Here is a 16,235-nt window from a genome sequence, read left to right on the forward strand (position 1 = left end):
GTGAGCGCGGCTGTGGCCGGAGGTTCCCGGAGCCGGATCAGGACGTCTGCGGAGGACGCAGGGGCGCTGCCTTCCCCCTGGTTCTGCGGATTCGGGAAACTGGGTAATGAGCATTGCGCCTCCGGTCGCTCCCCCCCTGAGGATCCAGTCCTGGGATAGTTGTTTCTTGGATCAATCCTTGGGGTGCTGCCCCTGAAAAACGAAGGAGCCTTCCCGAATACTGATTTCTGGGGACTGTGCGGCCCTAGAGCCGGAATTTCCCTCTTGCGGCTGCGCTGAGGATGAAAGCTCAGCTCGGAGTCCGGACCGTCAGGTTCCTGCGCTCCCGGGGCCTCCTGCCCCGCACGCCCGCCTCGGGGGCTGCCCTGGGCCCGAGGAGGAGTGAGCGGGCTTCTTGAGGCGCAGGAGGTGCTGCGGGTGGACCTGGGGAAGCGGGACAGGTCCTGACACGCTTCCTGGTGAGGCCACGGCCGTGGGTAGCGTTTCCCCATGCCGTAGGCTGACTTCGGGTCTGGGACCCACCTCCACCGGGGCCTCCGAATCCTGTCCAGCCAACTGCGAATTGCCGGCGTCCACTGGATAGACAGTAGACATTTCCGTAATACGTGAGTTAAAACACACAAGACCGACCTGTTTTCATTCGTCTGTAACCTACAGTCTAAAGTAGAAACTCGTGATCCTGAAGGGACGGCCTCTCGTTGGCGGTCCTACTTCCCTCCCAGCCCCACCAGCCCAGCCAAGCTGGTGCCGAGTCCTTTACATATGGAGTGGTGGAGCCACCACTGTACCTTCTGGAGGAGACGAGCTGTGGTTCCCTCCTCGGGAGGCACCCCGCTCCACCGTTTTCTGCAGTAATGGAAACACACAGTAGTGAAGGATTGAAACTCGGAGTAAGCTACTGAGCAAGACAGGCCCCATAATTTCACTTACTTGGCTGTCACGTGGTCTTAAGGGGGTCTGGTGCTGAGCCCATTGTGTAGGCAGTTTCTATGTGTGTCCTTTGGAAATGGACATCGAAATGAGCTCTTCCCCTCTCTCTCTCCCTTCTCACTTTGACCAGTATTCAGTGCCCAACCACCGTGAGCTGAATACTGTCCTCATGTGCCAGCGTTGTGAGGCGTGGCCCTTTCCCAACACAACCTCACTGATGAGGCACTTATGCCCAGTCTTTAGGCCAAGGCTGGGCTGCAAAGTTGCAGACTATTATCTGACCATCAGGAGCACAAACGATTAGAATGCAGTCCGAGTACTGGGAGGGCAGAGTGAGAGTCAAGGACCAGCACAGGACACGGAAGTGCTTGTACACCTTAAGGGAGACTAGCAAGTGTCCCAGTGAAAAGGGAGATACGGCAGTACAGGGAATGTAAGAGAGGAAGATGCCCTTGTCATGTGATAGGGATGATCAATCAACAGATCATTTTGAGCACTTGGGATCACATACTCATGTTAGGTGCTGTGCTAGATTCTGTGTATGGAGAAATAAGTAAGGTGGTCATATTTTTAAAATATCAACATGGGTCATTGCAATGTATGTTACCTAAAAGTTAAATTAAAACAATATAAAAAGGTATTTATAGGCAAACAGGAATGTGCCTAAGAGGTCAGGGAGATCCAATGTTTGATACCAGATTCATTACAATAATATAACCACATTGTGTTTGTAGATATAAATTGTAGTTACCACCCTTTAAGAGTCTAAATTTCAGCATGAAAATGTTAAAAATGATACAGGAATATGGGTGTCACGGTGTAAACCCCGATTGGTTTTCAAATGAATCGTAGAAGTAGAAAATGTTAAGTGTTCAGAAGGCAAAATCACTGTTACATAGAATCATCCAGAAAGACTTTATAGAGAGCCAGGGCTTGACCTGTGGAAGAGAGATGACTGCCATCTTATAGGGACTTACCATATGTCAAGCATTGTGCGAGGCTCTTCCATCTAAACCACCTTTGTTCTTTATGACCCCTGAGAAGCAGGTTTTTGTCTTACATCTCCATTTTATAGATGAGGAACCTGACTTAGAGATGGCTACTTGCCCTGAGTCACACACCTCAGAAGCCGTGGAATTAGGGCTCAAACAGCTTGGGCAGGCTTCAGAGCCCATGCTCTTTACCATAAATAGCACAAACAGAGGCACAGAGGTGATGTGCCAGACACCCCCAGTGGCTCCACTACGACCTCATAGTGACTCAGACCAGGAATGACACATGAAACGTTGGCAGCCTTGTGTAGCCATCAGCCTGACCAATTACAAAAAGTCACCCCAAATTCCTATCCTAAGGGGGTTCAATGGGGAATGGTCTCATAATGGATCTGGGGTGAAGGATGAGTGGTAGTGTAAGGCCGGCAGGTGGAGGGTTGGGCAATCAGATGAGAACAGAGTTTCAGAACAAAAGGTTGGAAGGCAGAGATGCTGTATGTGCTGATAGAGGCGGAGAGGGCCCGGACCGAGAAACTGCAGAAAGAGAACAGACTCCTGACCCTGCGGTGTGGGAGTGTCCCCAGAGAGGGCGGCTGGGACACTGAGCCGTCCAGCGGAGATGTGCCTGTACAGCGCCTCACCAAGGAGCGGGTCTCTTCCCCCTCCCAGTCCCAGATTCGAGACTCAGAGTGGCTCACGTGGAATCCACGGGACATGTGTGCCTTTTGTTTCTATGAGAAGATTTTATGCTCTTATTAAATTCTCCATCACAGGGATGCAGTGGTTTCCCATGGAGGACATGGCCCTGGAGTAGCCCTGCCTCTTAGCAGGTTTTCTCTTTCTGGGGGGACATGCCCTTGGCCTTGACCAAAACACTTCGGTTTTTTGGTTCAGTCAGTAAGTGAGTAGATATGTTCTGACACTGCTTACGTGCCAATCTACCTCTACCTTTTTATCTTCCAGATTGTCCTGGGCTAAAATGTCTACAGACCCCAGGATTGCTACAGGTCAGCTGTCCCCACTGGAGAAGAAAATCTTGGTAAGTAATCTTCACGTCATATGGTTTGGAACTACTAGGAGAAGGAGCCTTGGGTTTAAAACCCTGCCCAGGTGACCCCTGTCTACACTGGCAGATGTGTTTCACTATATCTATGCTTGCAAAACAAAACACTATGTTGAAAGCACCCAATACTATATTTTTAAAGCACTAGTTATTGATTTTGGTGGGGTAATTTAACTTTCAGAGCTCATGGGTTCACCTAGGAGTGATGGAGTAGAAATCACAATTATTACACCCACATATCTTTTCTGGCTGTCAGTAATGAGGGTATGCTCCTGTTTAAATGTGTTCAGAGTGAAAAGATGGTCCCATTATGAAATCCTCTACCTCACTTTGACAGAGTCTGGGTGGTGTGCATACAACAGCGACAAGACAACTGATAACTCAGAAATACCAGGAGGAGTACGAGACACTGTGTAGGGAGCAGGCTCTTTCTCATGACTACTGGCTTGCCAAAACAGAGTCTTACTATAATAAAAGAATAGTGGAGTTGAGGGAACAAGAGACAGGGTGTGAAATGGAGAAGAAATTGAAGGGGGAAACAACCCAAAGCGTGGAGAGACAAAAACGGTATTATTTGGTTCCTGCGAGGGAGGGGGGACACATAGAAAGTCACATCCAGAGAGCAGGTCAGGTCAGAGAGGTTAAGAATAAGACATGTAGGCCATTACTACAGGCTCCTGGTGAAACCACCTTCCCCAGAATTGTGCCAGAGGAGCACAGCATCCTGAGCGCACAGAGGAGAAAGCAAGTGAGCCAGAGGGAGCAGGTACAAATTAAAGGTCACCAGGAACGCATGCTGCGGGGCAGAGAGCTGGGAAAACAGAGACTCAAGGAGGGAGTCTTGAGAAAAGGCCAGAACACGCCGCTGACCCATGGGAGGCACAGGAGAGCAAAGAGAGAGGTGAAGGAGTTTGAAAGCATCACTGCATATCCACTCCTGCAGCCATGCAGTAGAAGTCGGATCAAAGTGAATGTTCTCGTGGAAAAGAATAGAGAAGAAGGGAATACTGCCGTAAAACCACATCAAAGAGAATTCCTAACTATGCCGCCCTTTTTGAGAAGCCAAGTGGGAAAAATAAAAGACTAGTCAAGTTTCAGCGCTTTTAGAATAAAATCATGTCTCCGAAGTGGACTTTGTTTTTTGAACTATTTCCCATCTCTCCCCAGAGTTGGGTGAGATCGCATCTGTATCACATGGTTCTAGACTTGAAACCTGGCTGTTTTTAGTTGGCCTCTCTGCTCAGGTTGCTAATCCTCTGATGTTGTTTTTCTCCTGTGTTGGGTGGTTGGTCAATGATCTGAGTGAGGGGTTGTTCTCAGACACCTCCCACCTTGCCCCTGCCCCAGCCCTTGACGGGTGTCCTGATGAGACTGCTGAAGGTCAGTGTTGGGTCTTTGATTTCACATTCATAATTTTATCAGGGAGCCATTAATGGGACCCTACAGTTTTGTTTGTTTGAGGAACTTAATTCTGACAGCCTCCTATATGCCAGGTATTATTAGCTACTGGGAGTGAATGAAAAGAGGTCCCTGCCCTTGATTGGTTCACGAGTAATGGCATAGACCACTCCCCACTCACAACGTGGCCTGGGTGATGCTGGAGGCGTGCACAGGCCCTGTGCAAAGGAGGGCACCTGGCCAAGCCCAGCTGAGCAAGGAGGGAGCCCATGGGAGGGGAGTGGTTTCTCAGGTTGCCTCCAGCTCCACACGTGGCCATGAAAGCAACATCTTCCCAGCATTGGATCCACTCAGAGGTAAAGCAAACTCTCTCTCAAACAGATGTCCTCTAACACTCATTGATAACTCAGAAAACAAATTTATGCATTTAGTGGGAATTTCAGTAGCCAAGCAGAATGAAATTTGTTGATTTCATTTTCAGTTCATTTTCTTCCCAGATACCTAAAAGTTGGGAAAGTAGGCGTTCAGAGGTGGTGAGTAGAGAATCAGAGACATGGAAAATGCACACCGTGGGGAGTGTCACCCTTCGGCTGTGGGGGTCCTGATGCCCCCCTCCTGGGCCTGCTGCTTGCATCCCCCAGTGATGGGGCTGTCCTGCACTGCTGCTCCTCAGCACGATAGCCACCTCCCACCTGTGCCTCCTGCACACTGCCCTCGCCTTTTCTGGCCTTGCGTCACCATGTCCCAGTGGCGGACCCTCAGCCTTGTAACAGGGTGTATTGTCCAACTTCGAAACCCCAATCAGTAGGGCTTGGGTAAGCCCTTTGAGTTGAGTGGGACTGAAAAGCAACCTGGTACACAACTGTAGGGGCGCCTGGCTGGCTCAGTCGGTGGAGCAGGTGACTCTTGATCTCAGGGTCATGAGTTCGAGCCCCCCGTTGGGTGTACAGATTACTTAAAAAAAAAAAAAAATCCAGGGACACCTGGTGGCTCAGTTGGTTGCTTAAGTGTCCAACTCTTGTTTTCAGTTCAGGTCAGGATCTCACAGTTCATAGGATTGAGCCCCACGTTGGGCTCTGCGCTGACAGCGTGGAGACTGCTTGGGATTTTCTCTCTGCCCCTCCCCGTTCTCTCTCTCTCTCTCTCAAAATAAATAAACATTTAAAGAAATACATAACTGTAAGGGATTGTTTACCATGAAGGTTTTCAGTGCTAGACACGGTGAGGTCGGCCTCCCTCTTTCTCCTCCAAATCTAGTGTAAAAGCAGCTGGTGATTGCAAGGCACTTTCACAGCTCATCCATCTCAGAGTAAAAGTCTGGTAACAGGGCTCAGTTTGGCCAGACCTGACTCCGTCATGTCTACCTCATAACTCACCTTTTATCTCCTTGAACGGTGTGTGAACAACCATCTTTACCCCAACCAACCATGAATCATGAGTCACACTTAATGCTTTTCTTCTGTATTCTTTCGTCTTCTCAGTACAAAGTGAATATACAAATGAAAATGTCTATGTCCAGGCACCCACTGCTGAGGCTGAGACCTGGAACCCCCTGTGCTCACATTTACACCCCTCCCTCATCCCTAGAGGCAGTCACTGGCCTGAATTTTGTGGTAATTAACACCTTTCTGTAGTTTTCGTCATCTATGTATGTATTCCTAAGTGACATAATTGTGCATAGTTACCTGTTTATGGCATGTGTATAGATGAAAATTATACAATTTACTTTTGTTCATTAATATTTTTTAATTCACCCATGTTGATGTGAAACACTATTTCATTTCCTTTTTTTCCTCTTTGAAGCACGTCTTTTAAAAAATTTTAATGTTTATTTATTTTTGAAAGAGACAGAGCATGAACAGGGAAGAGGCAGAGAGAGAGGGAGACACAGAATCCCAAGCAGGTGCCAGGCTCCGAGCTATCAGCACAGTGTCCCACGTGGTGCTCAAACTCACCAACTGCGAGATCATGACCTGAGCAGAAGTCAGATACCCGACGGACTGAGCCCCCAGGCGCCTCTGATTTGCATGACTTCCCGGATAACATGTTCTCCTGGGTTTTCTCCAGCCTCACTGGTTTCCCTTCTGAGGCTCCTTGGTTGTTCTCCTCCCCTCCCCAGTCTCCTGGTGCTGGGGGTGCGTCAGAGTGACTCATCTCCACGAGCCTCACGAGCTCTACATGGTCTGTTCCCTGAATCTCCACCATCTAAGTGTGTACTTCTTGGGTAGTTCATTCCATGACATGAGTATACCACATCTTAATTACCTGCTGTATTGTTGAGGTCATTTCCAATTTTTGGTTTTGTGGGGGTTTTTCACGTTTATTTGAGAGAGAGTGAGTGGGGGAGGGGCAGAGAGAGAAGCCCAAGCAGCCTCCCCAAGGTCAGTGTGGAGCCCGACCTGGGCTCAGTTCCATGAACCAAGAGATCATGACTTGAGCTGAAATCAAGAGTCGGACGCTCAACCAAGTGAGCCACCCAGGCGCCCCTGTTTTTGTGTTTTTTATTCTACAAATAGTACTTCTGTAAACATTTTTGTTTAAGCGTGTTTCTGGGGCACAGTGTGCAGGAGTCTCCAGGGCATCTAGGTTGTGGGACCTTCACATGACAAGCCTGTTCCTGGGGCTTGTTTTCATTCCACTGGTTTTGTGCCCGCAGGCCTGTTCTGTAGAGTCTGTTCAAATATGTGTTGAAAGAAGGAAGGACATTTGTTAACTGCTGGAAACAGCTGTGTCGAAGAGGGCCAAGCCCCCAAATACAGGAACAGGTGATGATGTGCCACTCTACCTTCTTAGGTCCTGTCCGTGCGTTAACATAGTCTTTCTTTGTTCTTACATTTTATTTGAGGTACTAAAATACCTTAATTTGTTTTTTAATACCCTTCAGTAACATTCATGATTTTATTTATCCCCTCTCCAGAACTATCTTTGATGCCTTCCAGACAAGGTCACCCCCATTTTCTCTTCTCAAGGCACCTGGCATCATCATAAAGTTTCACTGAAGTCTGGATAAAAGGGTTCCCAGAGGAGGAGGACAGGGAGCTCACATCCCTGGAGACACTGGTCTGGACCTCTAGCAGTTCTCTGTTGTCTGTGGGACAGGAGTCCAGCTTTCCAGCCCTGAGCACTCCGTGGCTTCAGAGGAGATGCGAGACACTGGAGGCCCATTGACTGATTCATTCCACACGTACTGAATCTTGTCAGTCCACACTGTGCTGACTGACTGATGGAAGGGTGGGTAGGGCAGGGTCCTCCTCATCGTGTGAGCTTGCAATCTCATGGTCCAGATGGGGATCGATAATCCTAGTACAGAAGTAATAAAGCTAATAGAAACATCTAAGTGCCTCAGAAACTGTGGAGAAGGACTGGCCCTTTGGACTAGAGCTAAAGAGCCCCTTCGTGAAGGTTTACAGCTTTACGGAATAGGTGGATGCTCGTGCTGAAGGGGAGAAGTTTGATAAGCAGATGGGAAAGAGCACGTGGGCCCAGGGAACAGCAGGTGCACAGGACCCACACGTGAGTGGCTCTGGGTGAAGGCTAGGGCGGTGCCTGCAGCCAGGAAGAGCTTCCCTGTCTGGACAGGTGGGGATTGTGCAGCAGCAGTCTGGCTCAGTTGGGACGTGCAGAAGAACAAGGATGGGCAAAAGAACATGGAGATTACTGAATTAATACAATAGCATTAAGAATCTGCCATTCAGTGTTTGTGCTGATATCACTGGCATCCACACTTCATTAAAATAGGCTTGGAGGGGCACCTGGGTGGCTCAGTCATTAGTTAAGCATGAGTCATGCTCAGGTCATGATCTCACAGTTTGTGAGTTCAAGCCCCGTGTCGGCTCTGTGTTGACAGCTCAGAGCCTAAAGCCTGATTCAGATTCTGTGTCTCTCTACCTCTCCCCCGCCCCCAAAATAAATAAACATTTAAAAAATGGGCTTGGAAATTGAGGGGGAGAGTTGAGTTTTAACAAGATGAAAATGGATCAGGAAGTGCCACAAAGAATATAGCTGTTGGCACAAAAAGGCATGAGCGTACAGTTCTCATCCAGCCAGAACTATTCAAAGGAGAAGTCACCAGAAAACAGGCTGGAGCCAGGAAAAAAAAAAAAAAAGTTGATAGGGATGTGTACTGGTACATCTCTGATGGTAACCAGCCCCACATGGATCTAAAGTGCAGCTGGTTGAGAAGCCTCCCCAGTCCCTTGCACATGTGCCCCACTCCACTGTCATGATGGGGTGATCCCTTGCACAAAGGATGCAAGTGTCCCCTCCCAGCCGAGAGCATTGCTATGGAGCCTACATCAGCTGACATGACATAAACAAAGAGTAAGCCCTGTTTTCCTAATGCTCCTGTCACACCACTTGGTTTTTACAAAAGACCTGCGTGAGCACTTGTTCTCCCTAACTGAAAAAAACCTGAAGAGGATTTTGGCCTTTATGAAAACAGTCACTACTTGTACTTACAGGTCTTTGCTAACAGTGAGGCAGCCTGATGCAAGCCTTCAGAAAGTGGCAGAAGCATGCATTTTGTTGGGAGAACAAGGAAGACCGGTGGAGTCAGATCTTGGGGAGGTGGCCTTTGATCACCGTACCCTCATGGTTTCTGAGTTGACAAGCAGTTGCCAAGAGAGGGCCACTAAATAGTTTGTGAATGTTGGTATTTTCCAATACTTGGGTAAGTTTAGCCCAAGCAGCAGACTTGGTGGCTGTGTGCAAACGGTGTAGTTGCAAACTGTTAGGGTTCTCCACGTGATTACGTTTTTACAGTGATAATTTCTCTCCAAAACCAAAGACGCCCGACAAATGCATCAGATGGATTGATAAGTTGTATCTCAAGAAGATAAGAAAACCAGGAAACTTGTTACTGGAGGAGTACCCCCAGCTGATACTGTTTTCCCCCCAAGTTTACCCCATGCAGATGTGGCAGAAATTCCAAGGAGGTAAGGCACAGGGAAAAAATACACATATGTGAAGAAAGGTGTTTCCTTCACATGGCTTATTTTCTGTGTGTAGCAGGAGGCCAGGTGAGCTGTTTAGAGAGAGAAAAAACAAGTCTTGAGTGGTGGGTTCCAAGTATACTAGGGACTCTGGAGTTTCTTATAATAAGCTCAGGTCAAGAGTCTGCCCTGTAGAAATAATGTTGGTCACAGGGATGAAAGCACAGGGAATATGGTCAAGACAATGGTAATAGCATTGTATGGTGACCAATGGTGGCTGCGTTTGTGGTGAGCACAGCAGAAGGCATAGGGTTGTTGAATCATGTGTTGTACATCTGAAACTAATGTACCATCGTGTGTCAACCATACTCACACTTTAAAAAATAATGCTGGAGGCACCTGGGTGGCTCAGTTGGTTAAGCATCCACCTCTTGATTTCGGCTCAGGTCATTATCTCACAGTTCATGGGATTAAGCCCCACATCGGGCTCTGTGCTGACAGTGAGGAGCCTGCTTGGGATTCTCTCTCTCTCCCTCTCTCTGCCCTTTACCCCCCTCAAAATAAGTAAATAGAAACTTTAAAAAAATAATGCTGAAAATTTTGATGAGTTGAAATCAGCAATGTCATGGTCAAATTTTCTTGCTTGCAAACCTTAGAAACTTACTTGGGTGAGTATAAAGAAAAAAAAAGTCAGTAGAAAGTATCTTAAATTTTTAAAGTCTCTCAAACCACTGAGCCTTACAAGAGACTAGAGGCAAGGCAGTAAGCATACCTGCCAACTCTTGTTTCTGCATCTTTTCGTGTATGTGCTCATTCTCTTTTTCCACTCACTGTTGCTCGCTCTCTCTCTCTGTTCTCACAGTGGAAAATGGCATCTCTGCGTCCCCACAACCTCAGGCTATCACCTCTTCTTTCTCTCTCCTCTATATCCGACTGCTCCCTCCCAACTGGATCACTCTGAGTGACCTATAGGTACCCTCAGCTCTCTCCCATCTAAGTCAGCTGTGCTGGTCCTTTGCAGTCCTTCAAAGCCACATCCCTTAAAAAGTCTGTATCAGCTGCCTGCATTCTGGCCTCTCTGCCCATCACTTCACCAGGCCCCCTTTCACTGAGTCATCAAAGAGCTCCATGCAGCTAAATTCAATGGACATTTAAGGGTGGAGTGGAAAAAAGGGAAGGTGCCAACAACAGACACAAGACCTGACAGGCATTGGCAGCAAAGACAGCATGGAAGGAGCATCGACACCTTGAGTGCTGGAATCCTGTCCTTAGGAAACAGGAGGGCAAGGAAATCAATAATCCTGAGGAGTAGGAGATGAGCAGGGAACCAGGGGAGCCCATTCAAGGAACCAGAGTTGGGGCCAAAGGAACCAGATAAGTGGACAGTTGGAATACTCAGGATAAGAGACCAGACTAAGAGTAGAAAGCTTGACAAAACTGAACTGCCATCTTGGATTCCACCAGGGATGGGCAACCAACAGTTGAGAGTTAAGGAAGCCCAAAACAGAAACAGGTTGTAAGGTTACAGGGGCAGAAGACAAAGCAGACAATTATAATAACCCTCCTACTGAGTCAGGTATATGAAATAAGACTTTGAACTCATTGAAGCATGTCTGATAGTGACTTTAGCCATGAGGTTAAAGTGCTTCAGGATGTAAGGTTTACAAGATTGGCGTGTTGTTTTATGTGGGTCTAATTATAAAGACTTCCATTGCGTTAGCATCACAAATCAGAGTAAGGCCGAACAAGGGTACATCTTACCCCTCGAGGAGGATGGTAAGTAGGTCAGCAATGCCGTGCTAGCATAGGCTTTCTAAAATTTACCTGTTACCTACTGCCAATTCAAATAGTGAGTAAGCTGTACCTCACCTATCAAAAATCATGTTTTTGTTGGTAACATCATAGAGACTAGAAGGATAGTGGTGCAGGGGAGATACAACACTTATTAAGTGTCTACCATGCATCAAACAATTTTTTCATTTAATCATGAACACTTCTTGAACCCCGGGTGATTAATATATCCTGACTTAGTTAAGAATGAACTATCTAAAGTCTCCCATATTGACATAGAATTTTGTTGACAGGAAGAAGAAATTTAGCCAATAGATATTTCTCAAACTTTCTGGGGTGCACATGTAACATATCCAGATATTCCTTTATGTTTATATACATATTTTATACATGTAAAGTTGTGTTCTGTAAGTGTGGGGGTCTGTCCCTTTTTGCTTGTCCAAGCTCTCTTTTTCTGGTAAGCGAAATCCCACCCTCCTTGTCTTACACAGTTGCTTCCCCCCAGTCCCAGCCAACTGTACCACCCTACTCTCTTGGAATAGTGATTGACATCAGTGTAGCCAGTGGTAGGCTACAGTGGTTGGCATGTGACCTGAATGGCACCAATCAGAATCCTTTCCTGTTTCAACAGGAGAAACAAGAACATTTTTTTTAATGTTTATTTATTTTTGAGAGAGAGAGAGAGAGAGCATGAGCAGGGGAGGGGCAGAGAGAGACACACAGACTCTGAAGCAGGCTCCAGCCTCTGACCGGTCAGCATAGAGCCCAATGCGGAGCTGAAACCCACAAGCTGTGAGATATGACCTGAGCTGAAGTTGGACACTCAACTGCCTGAGCCACCCAGGCACCCCAAAACAAGAACATTTTTATAAAATATATGGAAATCCATTATGTGTGTGTGGCCTTGGGACTTAGTGAGCAATGTATTCAATCAAGCGGTCATTACCCTTATAATCTAGGACCAAGTAAATCCCAGAATCCTAGTTTAGTACTGAGCCAGAATAAGTTTGAATCTCTTAGCGCCTCCCCTCCCTCTTTTGGCTGGGCTGCTGCCAAGGGGAGGTACCAGCCTGGCCAGCCTGGGGGTGTCATTAGGCTGTGAGGGAAAAGAAAGAAGCATCGTGTCCAGGAATTTCCAAAACAGGTCTGTATAACCTGTCCGGATCATTACTCAGGAAGTAGCCAAGACGAGATTATGCTTTTAGGGGGATAGGAGCACAGGGCGACCAAAGCTGCCTTACTAAGGCAGACTAGGAGGAGGTGAGGGGAAAAGACTAAAAAACATCCCTTTCAGTCAACTTTTGACAAGGCTGTTCAGCCTGTGAATGGTGTGGTAGGAAGCATGAAAGATCTACTAATTACCTTGAGTATCAGCCCACTGTCAAGAGGCTTTACAATAAAAAGCACACCATTGTCAGACTAAAAATGGTATGAAAAGCCAAAACATGAGGCAGATTAGTTTCAAGGGCCACAGTGCTATTGCTGGAGTAGGTTGATTGGACCAGAAAAGAAACATGTACCCTAAAAAAGCGTCAGCAGTGGTGAGGCACCACTGCTCTCAGAGAAGGTCAGAGATCCAATCAAGTCCATCTGCCAGGAGCAGGTGGGGAAAATGCCCCTTGCTATGTGGCCTCCCTCCTTGCGAGACAAATGGAACAGTCACAAACCCAAATCAGATCCTGACCCTTTACTTCGTGCCCAGTCGATGATGGTGCACGTCTTGCTGCATCCGGGATGATGATGGATCCAGGCAGCAATGGGGGTGATTCTCCCTCAGCACATTGATTCCAGGCCCGTCTCATCAGACAACAGGCTCCTCAGATGTTAGGTCAGCAGTTGGCTTTATTTCTCTCTCCAAGGAGAGATTTGTAACCAGCGTAGCTTTCCAAGTGCCCGACCAAATAGCTAGGCCATTGGCACAGCCCAAGGGTCAGTAGAATTACAGGAAGGCTGATCTGTTGGTGAGAGCCATGACAATGGCCCTGAGTTCTGCCCCCCAAGTAGAATGACAGCCTCCATGTCCGACTGTGAGTAACTGGCTCTGAGGCTGAATGTCTGCATCAGCCAGAGACAGCACTGGGTTCTAGCTTCACTGAACCCCAGTGGTCCAGGTCCGGTGACCTGAGAGCGCTGCTGAGCCAGCATTTTGCTTCAGACGGCAGACTGGGGGATAAATCCTCCCCAAAGGGACATCTGCCACTTTTCCACACAGAACTGAGACATTTGGGCCAGGCCAGCTGCACCCCTGTGACAAGCAGGGCTTATCAGATCCCTCCCACTTGGTGAGAAGTTGAGTCCAAGTTGACCAACCCGCAAATGTGACTATGAAGCCAAAATGTCCAAGCTTCCTTGGGTCAGGTGTTTAGTTTTAACAGGAGCCCAATAACAAAGTGCATCTTCCTTTCAAAAGGAATGTATCCAGTGACCATGTCAGGAAGGTGGTGGGTCCAAAACTGAGAGTGCCACTGTTGGGTTAGAGCCTTTGTCAGCAAGATCCTCAGTCACAGAGATTTGTTGCTGTTGGTTTGAAACCTCAGGAATTTTCCTCGGTGGGGTGGGGGTGGGGGTGGGGAGTGGGATCTGAAACAGGCCACCATACATGGAGGGCAAGGAGTGACTGAAGAAAAAGGCAGGCCACTCCAGGTTGGTAGGTGGCAGTTTTAATAAGTAAGGGACTCACATATGAACTTAGTATTGGGTGGCCACACACCTGTCCACCAGAATCTAAAAGTTTATATAGAGACCTTGACTGGGTTTGGTCATGTATTCAATCCACGTGGTGTCAACACCACCTGCTCCCTCAAGACTGTGTCCCTGAAACAGCCCCCCTTGTGAGTGCATCCCAAGGACAGAGAGCAAGTGAGGACCCTCCGATTGCCCAGGGCCTGCTCTCTGGTCAGCCATTGGTCACGTCCTCTGGATGAGCTTCTCCAACAGTGGCTCCATTGGCAGAGTGCTTGCCACAGCTTGCTAGATCGGTGCAGAGGTCTTTCACTTTATTGCCTGTGTGTGAACGAGGAGGTCGGGCAGTGGTTATAGACCGAGAACCAGGAAGTCGGCACGGGCTTTTACAGTTTGCAAAATCTGTTTGTAAACATGGCCTCCACTAAATCCTCAAAGGCGGCTACCAAAATGGCGTCCTGGTTGTTGCTAGATTCCAGACCAGGGTCTGCGTCACCAGGCTGGTGCTCAGCTCAAGGGTTTGTGTCGGTGTTTGGAACCACACAGATGAGAAGCAGAAGGGTTTCTCCCTTGTTCCCTTCTCGTCAGCCTTCAGTTGTACCAAACCCAGGCCCCAGGCTCCGTGCACAGAGGTGGCCCCAATTCCAGTCCTCCTCCCAGTCCTTCTCTCCACACCTGTTGAACCTCAGTGTCTGCGTCCTATCTTGTTCCACATTGCTGTTGCCCCTCTCCCACCCCTCCCCACATTTCAGAATGTTCCTCTGCCTCTGTCAGCAGAGCTAACTTGGTTTCCCCTACCTGGTTTCTTCTCATCATGGTGCATCCGGTGCTGCTCTCTGTCCAGGTTATACACTCCTGCTACTCAGTTGAGCGTCCACAGCACTGAGTGCTGCTGGTGACCAAGACTAGGGCTCTCCCAACCCCCTCCCCAAACCTGTGGTCCAGTGCGTGTTGAATACACGCACGGCACGAACTCCCTATTCGTTCGTTCCCTTGTCTCCTTGCTGACCCTCAAGACTTGAGGATCAGATCAAAGTGGCAAACTATGGTCTGGGGTCCAGCTGCCTTGTTTTCCAAATGAGGTGACGTGTAACCAGGGCTGGGATTCGAGCAAGGAAAGAGAGGCATGTCTGTGCACGTGCAGGCTCAGATCCTGTCTATTGAAAGGCTGCTTTTGTTTTCTCAGGCTTAATGGAAAGCACCCTAGGCAGCCCTTCCCCTGGCCTCAGGACGGCCGCAAGTCCGCAGGAGCCCCTCCCACTTTCCCTCCCGCCCAGCCCCCACCCCCAGCAGCCTATCTGACTCTGCAGGCAGACTGGGATGGTGTGTGCCCAGGGGCTCCTGGAAGAGATTTAAGGCTGGGCGCCTGCCAGCCACACAGTGCTGGCCCTGGAGACCGGGAGCAAGGCGTCTGCTTTCAGGCCCCATGCAGCGGCAGGCGGGCTTTGGGACCCTTTCTCACCTGTACAGCCAGAGTAACTAGTCTACCTAAGGGGATGCTTCAAGGATTCAGTGGAGGAGGCCATGTTTACAAAAGTACTTTGTAAAGCCCGTGCCGATGTGAAACATAAAAGAGGATAGTAATACAAAATGGAAAAAGTGCCAATCGAGTGGAGAAAATAAATGTGGTATCTGTTGGACTGATTGCAAAAAAGAGAGATACCACTTGAGAAGGTTGAACTGAGTCAGGGTAAGTGGCCCAGGCCAGCAGAGTCCCACCCCACAGGGTCCTCTGCTCCCCGGGCTCCAGCGGTGAAGTCCCCGTGTGTGATCTGCCCTTTGCCATCATTGTTCTTTTTATTTTATTATTTAAAAATCTTTTTAATGTTCATTTATTTTTGAGAGAGAGAGATTCAGAGTGCCAGCAGGAGAGGGGCAGAGAGAGAGGGAGACACAGAATCCGAAGCAGGCTCTGGGCTCCGAGCTGTCGGCTCAGAGCGCTACTGGGGGCTTGAACTCACGGGCTGGAGATCACAACCTGAGCCCAGATCGGATGTTCAGCCCCACTGATCCTCCAGGCACCTGGCCTTCATTTTTCTATGATGCTGTTTACCTGTGTTTGCACCTCTCCTTCTGGGGGCCTGTGAGTCTCGTTTTTCTCCTTTGGGCTCTAGATGGTGGTGGGAGGTTGTGAGTTTTAATCAGAGATCATTTAATCCTCTTTTTTCAAGAGCAAAGGAAGGTTGGGAATGAGGCGAGGTCCCGGTGCTGGGTGGGACCAACGGTGACTGCGGGTGGGAGGGTGGGCTGCTGAGGGGGCGGGCTCTCTTCCTTTCTGGCTTCTCAGACGGTGAACCCTTGACCTTGGCTGGGCCACTGGGCGGTGGGCTTGTGCAGCCTGGCTGGGGGAGCGGGGCGGCGGGCTCGGAGGCACCCCAAGCCCCGGAGTCCCCGTCCCCAGTGCACGGTGGGTGAGTGGGGCGGGGGGGTTTGGAGCCCGCGTGGATA

The 16,235-nt window shown here is 48.7% G+C and overlaps 1 protein-coding gene across 3 annotated transcripts in view; it reads left to right on the forward strand.

The window, feature by feature from the left end:
- Window positions 1–16,235, forward strand: part of ZFP57 (ZFP57 zinc finger protein) — a 22,820-nt gene continuing 6,585 nt past the window's right edge. Inside the window, exons 1-3 of one of the 3 annotated variants that reach the window (XM_030314659.1) lie at window positions 2,886–2,961; window positions 8,844–9,052; window positions 9,170–9,317. Coding sequence is in view for 2 of the 3 variants with exons in the window: in XM_030314657.1 (XP_030170517.1) it covers window positions 2,902–2,961 (60 nt within the window). In the remaining variant the exon portion in view is untranslated. The other 2 variants (XM_030314657.1, XM_030314658.1) reach the window with 2 other exon arrangements.

The sequence above is a fragment of the Lynx canadensis genome, chromosome B2 (assembly GCF_007474595.2).
Source record: "Lynx canadensis isolate LIC74 chromosome B2, mLynCan4.pri.v2, whole genome shotgun sequence".
NCBI classification, from domain to species: Eukaryota; Metazoa; Chordata; class Mammalia; order Carnivora; family Felidae; genus Lynx; species Lynx canadensis.